A 16,263-nucleotide genomic window follows, 5' to 3' on the forward strand; every position below is an offset into this window, starting at 1 on the left:
GCGTGTGCATGAACAGCTGGAACAGACGGTCTTAGTTCTTCCATTTTCAAAATGAAAATTGCACATGTTGGAACAGCTTTATGAATGGATGGCCCCGTGTTATAAACCAGGGAGTAGTAGGGTGCAGGTTAACATGATTTCTAATCTCAGTAAGAGGGAATAAGGCGCTCCTCCAGAAGCTAAATCAGCAGGAGCATAACCATGTAACTCTCAGATGGCAATAAAAACTTACTGCTACAATTTTAAAGGGGGTGCAAGAACAGAGATTTGGAGTTGCGGATACATAAATCTTTGAAGATATTAGGACAAGTTGAGAAGACTGTAATATAATAGAGGATGTCCTTGGTGTGAAGATGGGACTTCATCTCCACAAGTACTGTGCAGTGGTCACTCCTACCAGTGCTATCATGGACTGATGCATCTGTGATGGGTAGATAGTGACAGGTGAGTGTTGTGGGATCACTAAGAGACAGTAGGAGAAGAATCATTGAAGGAAGTGATGTCACATCTCTCATGACCTGAGGGTTGTGGGGGTAGACTGACCAAGGAACAGGTGTAACTGGGTCCATAACTTTATAAATAGAGATATACAGTACAAAAGCAAGAAAATCATGCTAAATCTAACAGCAGTGTGGGTGTTCCTACAACACATGGACTGCAGCGATTCAAGAAGGCAGCTTACCACCACCTTCTCGAGGGCAATTAGGGATGGCCAATAAATGTTGGCCTAGCCAGTGACGTTCACATCCCATGAATGAATTAAAAAAAACATTTATAAATCACTGAATAGGAACCAACTGGAATACTGTGCCTAATCCTAAGTAGAACATTTTAGGAAGGATGCTAAGGCCAGGGAGAGGGTATATTAGAGGTTCATTAGAATGGTGCTGGGATAAAGGGCTTCAGTCATGGGATCTGAGAAGCTGGAATTGTTCTGCTTGAAGCAGAGAAGGGTGAGGGAAGACTTAATGAAGGCATTCAGTATTGCAAAAGATTTGGAGAAAGTAAATAAGTAGCTATTGCCAAAGAAAGAAGGAACAATGGCCAGAGGGCACAGATTTAAGCTAAATGGCAAAAGCGCAAGGGAGGGAAAAAAAAATAGTCCATTGTGATCTGGAATGCGCTGCCTGAAAGGATGGCAGAAATAGATTCAATAGTAATTTTTCAAAAGGAATAGGGTAAAATACTCTGAAGGAAAGTGTTTGCAGGGCCATCTGAAAAGAGTAGAGGGTTTCACTAATTCGATAGCTCTTTGAAAGAGGCAGAACAGATGCGATAGGCTGAATTCCTCTTTCTATGCTGTATCATTGTGTAATTTTGCATTCCTGTTAATGTGAAAAAGTGTCGCCTGCTTTACTCTGCATAGCAATATTATTTAATTGCGCAAAATATAAGAGGTGGTGCTGCAATGGGCTAAAATATTAATCTTTTATTTTTAAAAAAAAAAGTAACTAAGGGCACAATTTTGGAAAATACAATGCTCAAAGGGAGCAAGGCTACAACCCTTGATTAGCAGTTTGGTTCTTTGTAATTTTAGTAGCTGGTTAATCTAGTATAGGCAACACAGATTTCATTTTCAATGTGTGGAAAAAGTACAGCTGGTGATTACAGTCGATGCTGTGTGTTGTTTTATTTGATGCCAGCTTTTTGTGGGCAATTGTTATTTTTATTGTAATTAGTTAATGGACAATTTGGTTTGAGGAAAAAAGGTTTTTGGCAGAATTTATTTGGACAACATTTCATTTTTTTGTAGGCTTTGTTATGATCCCAGCTGATACTGGACAAGTCTGATCCCAGAGTGAAACCTGGCTTGGTAGATCCTAATATTGTTTTTAGAAACTGTGGAGGTCAATTACTAAACACGTTCACAAGAATGTACCAGTATACTGTTAACACAGAATAAAACTTTTATTAAACAAGAAAAAATTAATTATTTGAGACTAGACCAAAAGGTTGGAAAGATTTTAATACAGATACTAGAAAATGATTTAAACTCTCTCTCACTATTCCTTTTATCCCAGCAACCCTTACAGACACACAACCCCAGTGAAGATTTACCTCTGTCTCAACACCAAGGTTTCTTGCTTGGGTTAGCTCAGTTTCAAACAGGTTTTCTTCCAGTGGACTGCCGAGCATTCACTAAATGTTTTTCTTCAGCTAGTATCTCTCCCTGGGACACTCCAAAACGGCAAAAGAACTCGCTATTACTTCAACTTCAGTTCAAACACATGAGTTCCCTAAACTCAGTTCCCCAGCAGCTTGCAGGATTTCTTATTAGAGAGATTAGACCTTCTTCCCACACTGTCTGGTATATACACACTAACTGATCGACCTGTTTTCCCATTTCTGTGTCTCTATTCCCCTGTCACTAGGCAACTGCAGAGTTTTTTTTCTACTTTTATTTTTAAACTTCACTAAACTACTAACCCCTTGGTAACCCATCTGTTCAGCTCATGAGTTGTAGAACCTCATTAAAAATGCATGGATACAAACAGGGCTTCAGACTACCAGCACCCAGCTCACAAAAACCTTGAAATGAAACTAAAACCAGGTTTCATCTTTTTTAACACCCAAATATAAATTAAACTTAAAGCTATACATTGTTCCTAATAGTTTGTAATGCGATACATAATGAAAAGAAAATGTTCTGGGGATTCATATGACGCAAATTGTTTCACCTATTTAGACGGTTAAGAAGCTTGGCACAACTGAGCTTTATAGAATATGTTGAGCACTTAAATATATTGTTATCACTGAACAGGAATGCATTGATTTTAAATTGTATAGTGGAAGAATTTTTCTTCATTCTGAATATGAATAGATCAGGTATTAAATTTTGCAGTGGCTTTTGTGATATTTTAATTCACAGCTAATTATAGTCAACTATCTTTTTACTCACCCCTTCTAGTATAATAAATCACTTATCAATTCACCTTCAATTTTGTGCGGTGCTGATAACAGTAAACCATAATAAAATTGAACTTTGTCATTCACCATTCAGATGATAGACGATGATAGCGCCTCGATGATAGAGCTCCCCTAAATGGTTTTGATGCTTAATTTATTTGACTTTTCTAGTGGTCAGTGACCTGTGCTGAACTACTGAATCAAGAAATCTAAATTGTTTTTGTACATCATGGTGGTCCATACAAACGTATGAATTAAGAGCAGAAGTAGGCCATTCGGCCTCTCAATCCTTCTCTGCTATGATGAGATCATGGCTGACCTGACTGTGGCCTCAACTCCACTTTCCTTCCTACCTCCTGTACCCTTTGACTCCCTTGTTAGTCAAGAATCTATCTATCTCTGCCTTTAAAAATATTCAATGACCCTGCCTCCACTGCTCTCTGGAGATGAGAATTCCACAGATTCATTGCTCCCTGAGAGAAAAAAACCTCTTCATTTTCATCTGAAACGGAGACCTATTATTTTTAAATTGTTTCCCCGAGTTCTAATCTCCCATGGGAGGAAACATCCTCTCAGCATCCACCCTCTCGTGATCCCTGTATGTCTCAATAAGATCACCTCTCATTCCTTAAACTCCGATGAATACAGGCCCAATCCTGTTCAACCTTTCCTCATAAGATAACCCCTTTATACTAGAGTTAGGCGTTGAAATTAAATATGGATAATTAGCAATGCAGAATAAATGGTAGAAATTCTTAAATTATAAAGATTTTTAAAAACTGTACTGCAGTCAGAAGTTGCCTTGTTATAAATGAGAAGGAGTAAGCCTGTGGTTGCTATGCTGTATGATTCCCAGCAAACTAGCATCTTTAAGCTTATGGGGACAAGGACTCAAATCCCACCATGGCAGCTGGTGGAATTTAAATTCAATTAATAATCTGGAATTGAAAAGTTAGTCTCAGTAATGGTGACCATGGAACCATTGTTGATTGTCTTAAAAACCCATCTGGTTTGCTAATGTCCTTTAGGGAAGGAAGCTGCTGTCCTTACATCATCCACAGCAACATCGTTGACTCTTAACTGCACTCTGAAATGGTGTAGTAAACCACTTCGTTCAAGGGCAATTAGGGATGCGCAACAAATGCTGGCCTTGCCAGCGACAACCACATTCCATGAAAGAATTAAAAAAAGCATCTAGTTTGTAATTTTTATTTGTTTGGCTTTTACCAACTTCATGGCCAGGATTTTCCGGTTGGCAAGCGGGGGGTGGGGCCCGCTCACCGACGCGGGATTATGTCGGGCGGAACTCCCAACGTCATCCCGCCCCATTTAAATTTTCAGGTCGGTGGGCAGTGGCCAATTGAGGCCATTGACAGAATCATTAAACTAATTAATGGACCTGCCTGTCCAACCTTAAGGTTGGCGGGCAGGCCAGGAGCCCTGGCAGGCATTAGAAAAAGCATGAAACCTGATCCATGGGCGGGATGAGGCTTCATGTAGGTTTTAAAAAACGTAATTAAAGCGTATGTAAAGTCATGGACATGTCCCAACTCATGTGACAGTGTCACATGAAGGGACATGTCAGGGAAATTTTTTTTTCTATTTTTCAGATTTTTTATTGTAGAGCTGGTCTCCCTGAGGCAGCACTTAGCCTCAGGGCGATGACTGCGCTCTTTCATGCGCATGCGTGAAAGAGCGCACTCTCGGCTCAGGGAACCCCGCCCGCACAGGGAGCGCATAGCGCTTCCTGGCGGATGTCATGCTGGGTGGGCTTTAATTGGCCCGCCCATGTAACATGGCGGCGCGCCCCCAATTGGGGGCATCAATCGGAGGCACGCCTCCGCGCACCCGCTCTTAAACTCCACCCCTCTGATGGGGGGAAAATTCTGCCCCATTTGTAAGTTCAGATTTGAAGAATAAGTTTTTGGAATTGTATACATCCATAACTAAGCCATGGCCATGATGTATGTCAATATAACAGGAGAGGCGCATGAGGAACATGTGCACTCCAATGGACAAGATGTTGGCCAGCTTTCACATAATATGGTGTGTCCATCTGGACTGTAGAATTCCTGCATTATATTCTCCCTGTTGTGAACCAGCTTTATTAAACAGCTTTCTGAAAATGATGTGAGACAAAAATATTCAGACTTCATTCGCAATGTGAAAAATATGCAAATATATGATGCATGTGATTCTATTTTGGTTTCAGCGGAGTGTGAGTGTATGAAATGGTAGTGTGCTTCCCGCTTCCATCAATGATCTGCACTGAGCTCAGTCAACATTGAGAACTGTGTAAAGAAGGATTGTTCATTTTTTTTCTCTAATTGAATAGAGCATGTTTGATTCATGTTCTTGGCTGCATCTGAAAAAGATTTCTCACCTAGGAAGAGGCCCATTGGGAGCACAGAAAACTCCAGCTTTGCTGGAGGAAGAATCTCCTCTGACAGAACAAAGGGCAGCAGTGGTTATGTTGCTGCAAGCAGTCATTCAGGCCCAGAGTCAAAGAGGCAAGTTAAAAGTAAGTAAAGTAAACCATTTTTAGAAAGCATAGAGACGGAATAATTGTGGAGAGCAAAATAACATCATGAAGAGATGAAATGATATCTCCAATTGTTCTAAAGTCTATAATGCGGTAGTACAGTACTTGACATTAACACAAAGTAAGTTTGTGGCTTTAACAGACTTTGCTACTGTTTGATGGGGGTTAGTGGGGAGGGTTAGGGCAAGTGAAAGGCCAACAGAAGTAACTCCTCTCCAGAGGTACTGATCCATTGTTAGGGAGTAGCATTGATACTGGACTAGGCTAGACTGTGTAGCTTAAACTTGTAGAGATAGGTAAAGCAAACACCCAAGGAGGATGGGAGGAGGGGAAAATTGGTACCCAAGTGAAAGTAAAATTTAGTTGTTATTTGAAATTATTTTTTCAGTAGAATAGAAAGATTATAGCAAAAGTTACTAGGTAATTTTTTTCCTGTGATAGTTATAGGATAGAAATGGGAAAAATGGCAGCATCCGACTCAGATGAGAAAATTTGTGACTGAGTGAGAATGTTGCAATAGATTGTGAGGTGTGTTATCATGAAAGATACATTTTTTTGGAGTGTGGATGATAAGCCGTAGGTGTTATATTTGCACTTCTTGAATATTGTAGCTTCAGAGGAGTTCCTTTTCACAATCTAAATTTAGCAGTGGATTGTATATTTAGAGAATTTCTTTCTTTTTGATATTTATAGCTCTTCCATAACGGGTTAGTCAAGCATGTTTGATGTATTCATAATTAGTGCAGTCTGGTCGTTCATATCTCTTTGGAGCCAGGCATGGTTTTCTTAAATTTTCTTTTTTTCCCCAGAAGTTGCACCAATGATGGCAAAATCTTTAAGGGCCTTTAAGAACAGACTGGGTCCACGATAAATATGCCTGAGGACAGCTGCTTGACCTATTTATGTTGTATATAAGCTTATTGTTCAGAGGATGGAACATTTACTTATTATTTTTGTATACTATTTTGACCACAAAGTGCATCTTGTACATATTTATTTTCTGGGAGAAAACAGAATATTTGCAAAGTTCTGGAGCAAGTGTGGTATGAACTTAAATTTAAAAAAAAGATGCAAGATTGAAATGGTTTAATTGTCTCAAACAATTCAAATTGATGTATCTCATTCACAATAAAAGCTAAAATTGATTCTATTGAATGGATTTTGTTACCCTCAGGGGTGTTTGTAGTGTGCAAAATCTAATTCATTCATTTTTCAAGTGTTTGCATTATTTGGATGTGACATTCAAACCATTTGGATGTTGACTGTAGGCTACTTCAACACATTTACAGCTTTAAACACAGCTGTCGAAGCGATAGAATAAATGTTGCGTTCCATGATGGTCGTCAACAAAAAATTAAATCTACTCCTGTGACATGTGCACCCAGATTTTCCAGTTGAGCGGCCCTTACAAGAAATAAATTCCCCTGCTGCTGTTATTCTTCGCAAGTGCTTGATTCTGAGATTGCACGCAAACATATTATTTAGGAGCAAGATTAGACCTTTCAGCCTCTTGAGTCTGCTCTTCTATTTGATAAGGTCATGGCTGATCTGATTGTGGCCTCAACTCTACTTTCCTGTCTACCCCATACCATCTGACTTGCTTGTTAGTTAAGAATCTAACTCCGCCTTAAAGATATTCAATGACCCTGCCTTCACTGCTCTCTGGGGAAGAGAATTCCACATACCAACAACCCCCTCAGAGAAGACATTTCTCCTCATCTCCATTTCAAATGGGACATCCCTATTTTTAAACTGTGTCCCCTAGTTCTAATCTTTCCCACAAGGGGAAGTATCCTTTCAGCATCCACCCTGTCAAGTCCCCTCAGGCTCTTGTATATTTCAATTAGACTGTTGCTCATCTTCTAAACTCCAGTGGATACAGACCCAACCTGTCCAACCTCTCCTCATAAGATAACCCACTCATCCCAGGAATCAGTTGAATGGACCATCTCTGAACTGCTAATGCAACCATGTATTTTCTCAAGAGGACCAAAACTGTATGCAGTACTTAAGATGTGGTCTCCCCAAGCCCTGTACAATTGTGGCAAATTTTCCCTACTTTTATTTTCTATTCCCCTTGCAATAAATGCCAACATTCCATTTGCCTTCCTGATCACATGCTGTATCTGAATACTAACATTTTGTGATTCATGTGCTGGGACACCCAGGGACATTCTGACCCTGAGAGCTGGCCAATCACAGGCTGGCAGCTCTCCAGTACTGGCAGTGCCACTAGGAGTGGTGGACATTGCAGGACTACAGTGGGGCCTTCAGCAGGGTTGCCAATGGATCCTTGGGGAGAGAGGAGTGTGGGCAGGATGGGGCTAGTGGGAAGGGGGTAACCAGCGACAGGGAAAGAAGGGGTTCTGAAGCAAGGGCAGTGAGGTGGCTTCTTGTGGTATCCCCCCACCCCTTCCCAATGCTGGGGTTCCTCAATCGGACACAGGGTGCCTGTGAATGAGGGATGCCCCTCGTAGCCCACTGGCAAACTCAACAGTGTTTGCTGTGTGCGCTCCTTGGATGGTGAGTCCCCTGCCTACTGCTGTTTGAAAACCAATGCTGGTGGTGGGATGAGGCTCTTAGGTAGCCACTTAAGGATTTTACAGATAGATTTGGGAGAGAACTGAAACGCTTGTACCCTTTTCCTTACTGTCCATAATCAGTGTAATTTTGGAGAGGAACGTGTGCATATTTCTTAGCCCCCAGAATGCACAGTCAATTTAAATAACAGCAGCAAGCTTCTGTGGGTTTAAATAAAGAGGATTATTTATTCACGCATCCACCCCAAAAGTCTAAATGCTACATCACATCTTACACACTGCTGCATGCGAGCATACACACAAAATATACAGCTCAAAAGAAGAGTGCACTTTTTTCAATTTATAAAATAAAGAATAGTTCATAGTTTGTGTTGGGCATGTCATGGGAAAAAGTTGTTGTACTGGAAAAGGAGGCATTTTCATTCTGGAAGGATAGTTTGGGGGGTTTCAATAACTGCAGTTGTATATCAGGGGTTATTGTAGGATTCCCTCCAAGAGATGGATGTTCAGCAGATCGCAAAGTTAGTCACTTGTAGTTTCATCTTACCAGGAGATCAAGTTTATTTACAAGTAGAGTTGCAATAGCAATCTGCCACGGAGACCTTTTAAATGTAACAGCCTCCAGGTTTAAAAAGGCGTGGGTCTCCTGCCTTTTCTGCTGCTGATGTCTTGCAGCCGGAAGTCAGTGTAGATCTGCTTGAATTTCTCTGAGTCATGAAATAAATGTAATTTGTTATCTGAAGATAACTTTGGTCTCATGATCAACTTCTATTGTCCACCCAGAATGATCTGGAAGTCTGAAACCATGGCTACACAATGGGTTAATGGATGAATAAAGTACCACACTGTAACTTGTATTGTTAAGTACTGGACTAATACATAATTTCCTTCTGTTGCTAGGTCTGTTTGTTTAGTGGTTATGTCAACTGCTATCATCCAGTCCACATCAATGTCTTTTAGGTTTAATACACTCTGAATGCACTCCCCATGCATGAGTGCTTATTAGAATTCTCTGTAGCTTTTAATCCCTTATCTCTTTCAATCTTTATTGCAAAAGGAACTTCTTCCCCAGTTACGGTGGAGTCCCATTCAGCAATTGACATTTCTCTCATTCACCCCTAAGGCACTCTAGCCCATAATTATAATGCTATGTAATACAAACTAACTTATTCTATTTCATAATCTCGGTCTCTATTTACATTTTTGGGTTATGCAGTTGACCTTTTGTTTGAATGGATTGTCATCAGATAATCACACCACTCTTTTGTACAAACTGGTTCATCTAAATCCTGTTGAATTTTAGGGTGGATATCATGTTTCGCTTTTGATGCGTTTTATAACTGAGATACCATCCAGCTTGTCTTTCTATTCCTCCAACAATGCTATTTTTTTCTTGATGCAGACCAAATTCACAGGGGCAGGATTTAATTTATTTTCTACAAAACCTAGTTTCTTTTTCAGCTCTGTCAGTTTAATAGCACTGTACCATTTTTATTGGCCTTTTGTTCCATTTGCATTGATCATCATCTGATTATTACCATGTTGGTATTCCAATATGGTATGTTGGAGATGTTATCCTAAGTGGATTTCTCGTTACCAGCTATACAAGGACCACAGGTAACTTTTGTTTTCTTATGCAAAAAGAGTTTGGTCTATGTTTACATTGCATACAAATTGGATACTCCAATTGAAGTGAATGCGTGATTTATTCTCCAAGAAAGTGGCTGAATATTGTAATACTCGAGTTGTGTCTTGATGCATTTGCTACCTGATCAATGTGGATTTTTCTATTTAAATTAGCTTGTTGGCTTCTCACCTCCTTCGCGCCCCCCCCCCCCGACTCCCCCTCTTCACATCTCCTCGCTCACTCCACTTTCTCTTACATTGGCTCCAGACAACAAAATGCCTTGATTTTAAAATTATTTCACTTATATGTTCAAATCCCTCCATGGCCTCATCGTTGACTATCTATAACGTCCTCCAGCCCGACAACCCTCTGAAATCTCTGCGCTCATCCAATTCTGAACTCTGCAGCTGCCAACTTTGTCCTGCCATTGGCAAGTTGTTGAGGCCCTCAGTTTTGAAATTACTTTCCTGATCCTCGCCACCTCTCTCCTCCTTTTAAGATACACCTTTAAAACTTACTCAGACCAAACTTTCAGTCAACTGTGACTTTTTGTCAATTTTGAAAATTTTATTTTCATAATCGTACCTGTGAAGCACCTTGGAATTTCTTATCATGTTCATGCTGCTATATAAGTGCAGGAAATACTTGGATAAACAGCTCCAAACTATGATGGCTTTAAATCTTGATGATCCAGTTTATCTGTAGTTTTTTTTTTAAAGTAATGAGTTCAAACTCTGCTATGAAACATTTGGTAAATCTGGCTTTGTAGCCTGGCATCAGAAAAATATAGTCATTGCTCTTAAAAACTCAACTGGTTTACTGATATTCTTGAAGGAAGTGAATTTGCCACCCTTACTGGCATCGTTTACATGACTCCAACTCCAATATTAATACTCTCGGAAATAGCCTAGGGAAACATTCCCATTTTGAAGGCAAATATTCTTAAAAATACATTTAGCAGTGAGCATAGCATGAAAGCCTCCTGCCTTACAAAATCTCCATACCTTACCCCGTTTTCAGCTGGCTCTACTGTTTAGACGGCTGAACAACATTTAAACCAAATGCTGATTTAGTACAGTAACCACTGCATCCAATGGACCTGCTGAGTTAATTGCACACCGTCATGTGGTAACACGTATGCTTACATTGCTAGTGTATTGCATGTGATCGCTACTTGTTTGTTGTTCATGTATGGACCATCCACAGCTCCTACCTGCTATTACTGCTCTAACATGCTGCTACACATTAAGGGTGGGAATTCTTGCACAAATTTTGCAAATTCTGACCTTCAGTGGACAATGGCATTCAATCACCTGAAGCAATTGGTTAGGGTTAAGCCAAGTGTTGGGGGAGAGAGTTTTGAGTTTCAAGGAATGTGTGTTCCCATGCATTAAAATATGGGGGCAAAGAGTTGCTCTGTCACTGTGAAGCCATCTAAATGGTTTTAAAATCAGTGGCTCAGATAGCTGCCAAGGACACAAGCTGCACATAATCACAGAGTTGTTACAGCATAGAGGGAGGCCATTCGGCTCTGTGTCAGAGCCGGCTCTCCAAATGAGCGATTCACCTAGTGCTATTCTCCTCCTTTCTCCCTGTAACCCTGCACATTATTCCTTTTCAGATAATAACCTAATTCCCTCTTGAATGCCTCAATTGAACCAGCCTCCACCACACTCTCAGGCAACGAGTTCCATATCTTAACCACTTGCTGCATGAAAAAGTTTCTCCTCTGTCGCCATTGCTTTGTTCGCCAATTACCTTAAATCTGTGCCCTGTTGTTCTCAATCCTTCCATCAGCGGGAACAATTTTTCCCATCTTCTCTGTCCAGACCTCTCGTGATTTTTGAATACCTCTATCAAATCTCCCTTCAACCTTCTCTTATGTAACTGAAATTCCTCATCCCTGGAATCATTCTCATGGATATTTTCTGCACACACTCCAATGCTTTCACATCTTTCCTAAATTGTGGTGCCCAGAACTGGACACAATACTCCAGTTGAGGCCAAACCAGTGTTTTATACAGGTTTAACGTAACCACCTTGCTTTTGTACTCTATGTCCCTATTAATAAAGCCGAAGATACTGTATCCCTTATTAATTGCTCTCTCATCTGTCCTGCCACATTCAATGAGGTCTCTCTGCTGCTGCACCCCCTTTAGAATTGTACCATTTATTTTATATTCTCTCTCTTTGTCATTCCTGCCGAAATGAATCACTTCACACTTCTCTGCATTGAATTTCATCTGCCACTTGTCTGCCCAATCCATCAACTTGTCTACGACCTTTTGAAGTTCATAGAACATAAGAACTAGGAGCAGTAGGCAATTCAGCCCCTCGAGCCTGCCCCGCCATTCAAAACGATCATGGCTGATCTCATTTTGGCCTCAACTCCAATTTCCCGGCCTCTCCCCATAACCTTTCAATCTGGTACTAATTAAAAATCTGTCTATCTCCTCCTCAAATTTATTCAGCGTCCTGGCATCCACTTTGAGGTAGTGAATTCCACAGATTCACGACCCTTTGAGAAAAGTAATTCCTCCTCGTCTCTGATCTAAATCTACCACCCCTTAGCCTAAAACTATGGGGAAACATAGGGGAAACATCCGCTCCATGTCTACTTTGTATATCCCCTATAGCATCTTATATACCTCAATTAGATCTCCTCTCATCCTTCTAAACTCTGAGTAGTTTAGGCCTACACTCGCTAATCTCTCCTCATAAGACAAGCCCTACATCTCTGGAATCAATCTAGTGAACCTCCTCTGAACCACCTCCGATGCAACTACATCCTTCCTCAAGTAAGGGGACCAAAACTGTGCACAGTACTCCAGGTGTGGTCTCACCAATGCCTTGTACAGTTGCAACAACACTTCCCTATTTTTATGCTCTATTCCTTTAGCAATAAATGCCAAAATTCAATTTGCCTTCCTTATTACCTGCTGTACCTGCCATACTAGCTTTCAGCGATTTATGCATGAGGACATCCAGATCCCTCTGCACTGAAGCATTCTGAAGTTTCTCTCCATTTAAATAATAAGTCACCTTTTTATTCTTCTGACCAAAATGGATAACCTTACACTTATCCACGTTAAACTCCATCTGCCAAATATTGGCCCATTCACCTAACCTGTCCAAATCCATTTGTAAATTTCTTATTTTTTTCATTGCAACTTACTTTCCCACCTATTTTGGTGTCTTCTGCAAATTTAGCTATAGTACCTTCTATCCCTGAATCCAAGTCATTAATATAGATTGTAAATAGTTGGGGCCCAAGGACTGAACCCTGTGGCACCCCACTAGTTACAGCTTGCCATCCAGAAAAAGACACATTTATCCCGACTCTCTGCTTTCTGTTGGTTAGCCAATCCTCTATCCAAGCTAATATATTACCCCTAACTCTGTGATCTTATATAAGCAAAATACTGCGGATGCTGGAAATCTAGAACAAAAACAAAAATACCTGGAAAAACTCAGCAGGTCTGACAGCATCTGCGGAGAGGGATACCGTTGATGTTTCGAGTCCGTATGACTCTTCATCAGAACTAAGACATATAGAAATATAGAATATGATATGTCATCTCATTTCTATATGTCTTAGTTCTGATGAAGGGTCATATGGACTCGAAACATCAATGGTATCCCTCTCCGCAGATGCTGTCAGGCCTGCTGAGTTTTTCCAGGTATTTTTTTTTTTGTTCCGTGTGATCTTATCTTGTGTATTAATCTTTGTGCGGCACCTTATCAAAGGCCTTCTGGAAGTCCAGATGTACTACATCTACAGGATCTCCATTATCCACTTTGTTTGTCACATCTTCAAAGAACTCGAGCAGATTAGTCAAACATGATTTACTCTTCATAAAACCATGCTGACTCTGATGGATTGCATTTTGACTTTCCAAATGCCCCATTACTACTTCCTTAATAATGGATTCCAACAATTTCCCAATGACAGACGTTAAACTAACTGGTCTATAGTTTCCTACTTTCTGCCTCCTCCCCTTTTTGAATAAGGGCGTTATATTAGCATTTTTCCAATCCACTGGAACCTTTCCAGAATCCAGGGAATTTTGAAATATTATTGCCAATGCATCCACCATCTCCACTGCCACTTCCTTTTAAGACCCGGGATGTAGGCCATCAGGTCCTGGGGACTTGTCACCCTTTAATCCCAATAGTTTGCTCAGTACTTTTTTCTCTAGTGAAGTGATTGTTCTAAGTTCCTCCTTCTCTATACCCTCTACACTACCTGTTACTATTGGGGTGGTGCTAGTGTCATCCACTCTGAAAACTGAGGCAAAATATTGATTAAGCGTCTCTGCCATTTCTGCGTTCCTCACTATTAACTCCCCAGTCTCGTCCTCCAAGGGACCAACATTCACTTTAGCTACCCTCTTTCCTTTTATATACTTGTAGAAGCTTTTGCTGTCAGTTTTTACATTTTGCGCTAGTTTTCTTTCATAATTTACCTTTGCTCTTTTTATTATATTTTTAGTAACTCTTTGTTGATCTTTAAAGTTTCCCAATCTTCCAGCCTGCCATTGACCTTTGCAATTTGGCTTAGCTCTTGCCATTATGTTATCTGTAACTTCCTTGCTTAGCCATGGATGCTTTTTCTCCCTCTTACCATCTTTCTTCCTCTTTGGAATATATTTTCCTTGGGGGGGAATTGAATATCTCCTTAAATATCTGTCACTGTTCATCAACTGTCCTACCTTGTAGTCTTCCTGCCCAGCCTACTAGGGCCAAATCTGCACTCATGCCTATGTCGTTCTACACTATGCTCCTCACAGTTGACAATACTTCTGAGTTTCTGTTTTTCTAAGTTAGCACCTGTGGGGGATGACCTTTGATTGACTGGAGATTGTAACATTTAAGGTACAGAATGTATCTGGCTTGGATACATCAGATCAGGGGATGGCATAGTGGTATTGTTGCTGGACCAGTAATCTAGAGACCCGGGGTAATGCTCTAGGGACCAGGGTTCAAATCCCACCATGACAGGAATTAAATCTGGATTTAAAAATCTATATGAAACCATCGTTGTAAAAACCCATCTGGGTCACTAATTGCTCAATCTTTCTCTTGAGATTGCATCCCACAGAATTCATAAGGCTGCACCCTCAACAGCTAGTTACCAGCATCATTCCAGCTCTCTAGCTACTCTGAGCAGAGCCCCACTACCCTCAGGCTTTCCGTTGCCCCAACTGCCAGCCTCAAAGAGCCAACAGCTGTTCACTTCAGCTTCACCGGGCTGATAACTACATAAGGACTAATGTCCTTTAGGGAAGCTGAGGGAGTGCAGTATGTGGTAATTAGCAGGAGGTTTCCTTGCCCATGTTTGACCTGATTCTCTGACACTTCATGGGACCCAGAGTTGATGCTGAGGACTCCAAGGGCAACTCCCTCCCAACTGTATACCACTGTGCCGCCACCTCTGCTGAGTCTGTCCCGCCGGTGGGACAAGACAAACCGAGGGATGGTGATGGTGGTGTCTGGGACATGATCTGTAAGATATGATTCTGTGAGAGTGACTATGTCAGGCTGTTGCTTGACTAGTCTGTGAGCCAGCTCTCCCTCGATGTTAGTAAGGAGGACTTTGCTGTTTTCGTTTCTGGTGCCCAGATGCCGGGTGGTCCACCTGGTTTCATTTTCTTTGAGACTGTAGCGGCTTGATACAACCAAGTGATTTGCGAGGTCATTTCAGAGGGTATTTAAGAGTCAACCACATGTTGAACACCACTTGGGGGAAGCACTGAGAGCGGCAAGGGTGCAGTATGTACACTGGGTGGGGGGACTTCAATGTCCACCAGCAAGAGTGGCTGGGTAGCACCACTACTGACCGAGCTGGCTGAGTCCTAAATGATGTAGCTGTTAGACTGGGTCTGTTGCAGGTGGTGAGGGAACCAGCAAGAGGGAAAAACATACTTGACCTCAACCTCAACAACCTACCTGCTGCAGATGTATCTGTCCATAACAGTATCGGTAGGAGTGACCACCGCGCAGTCGTTGTGGAAATGAAGTCCCGCCTTCACATTGAGGATACCCTCCATCATATTGTGTGGCACTGCCACCATGCTAAATGGGATACATTTTGAATAGATCTAGCAACTCAAAACTGGGCATCTCTGAGGCACTGTGGGCCATCAGCAGCAGCAGAATTGTACTCAAACACAATCTCTAACCATGTGGCCTGGCATATCCCCCCACTCTACCATTACCATCAAGCCAGGGGATCAACCCTGGTTCAATAAAGAGTGCAGGAGGGCATGCCAGGAGCAGCACCAGGCATACCGAAAAATGAGGTATCAACCTGGTGAAGCTATAACACAGGACTTGCATGCCAAACAGGATAAGCAGCAAGTGATGGAGGCTTCACAAATATCCCCATCCTCAATGATGGGGGAGCCCAGCACATCAGTGCAAAAGATAAAGCTGAAGCATTTACTATAATCTTCAGCCCGAAGTGCCAAGTGGATGATCCATCTCAGCCTCCTCCAGAGGTCCCCAGCACCACAGATGCCAGTCTTCAGCCAATTCGATTCACTCCACGTGATATCAAGAAACAGCTGAAGGCACTGGATACAGCAAAGGCTATGGGCCCTGACAATAGTACTGAAGACTTATGCTCCAGAACTTGCCACACCCCT

General features: G+C 41.4%; 1 protein-coding gene across 1 annotated transcript in view; it reads left to right on the forward strand.

Moving 5' to 3' along the window:
- The window catches only part of eloal (elongin A, like), a 41,132-nt gene extending 34,539 nt beyond the window's left edge, over nt 1-6,593 (forward strand). The window contains exons 9-10 of the mRNA XM_078541285.1: nt 5,295-5,428; nt 6,259-6,593. Of these exons, the coding sequence (XP_078397411.1) occupies nt 5,295-5,428; nt 6,259-6,320 (196 nt within the window). The 3' untranslated portion in view covers nt 6,321-6,593. The remainder of the gene's footprint in view (nt 1-5,294; nt 5,429-6,258) is intronic.
- Nucleotides 6,594-16,263: the final 9,670 nt, after the last annotated feature.

The sequence above is a fragment of the Cetorhinus maximus genome, chromosome 5, assembly GCF_964194155.1.
Source record: "Cetorhinus maximus chromosome 5, sCetMax3.hap1.1, whole genome shotgun sequence".
Taxonomy (NCBI): domain Eukaryota; kingdom Metazoa; phylum Chordata; class Chondrichthyes; order Lamniformes; family Cetorhinidae; genus Cetorhinus; species Cetorhinus maximus.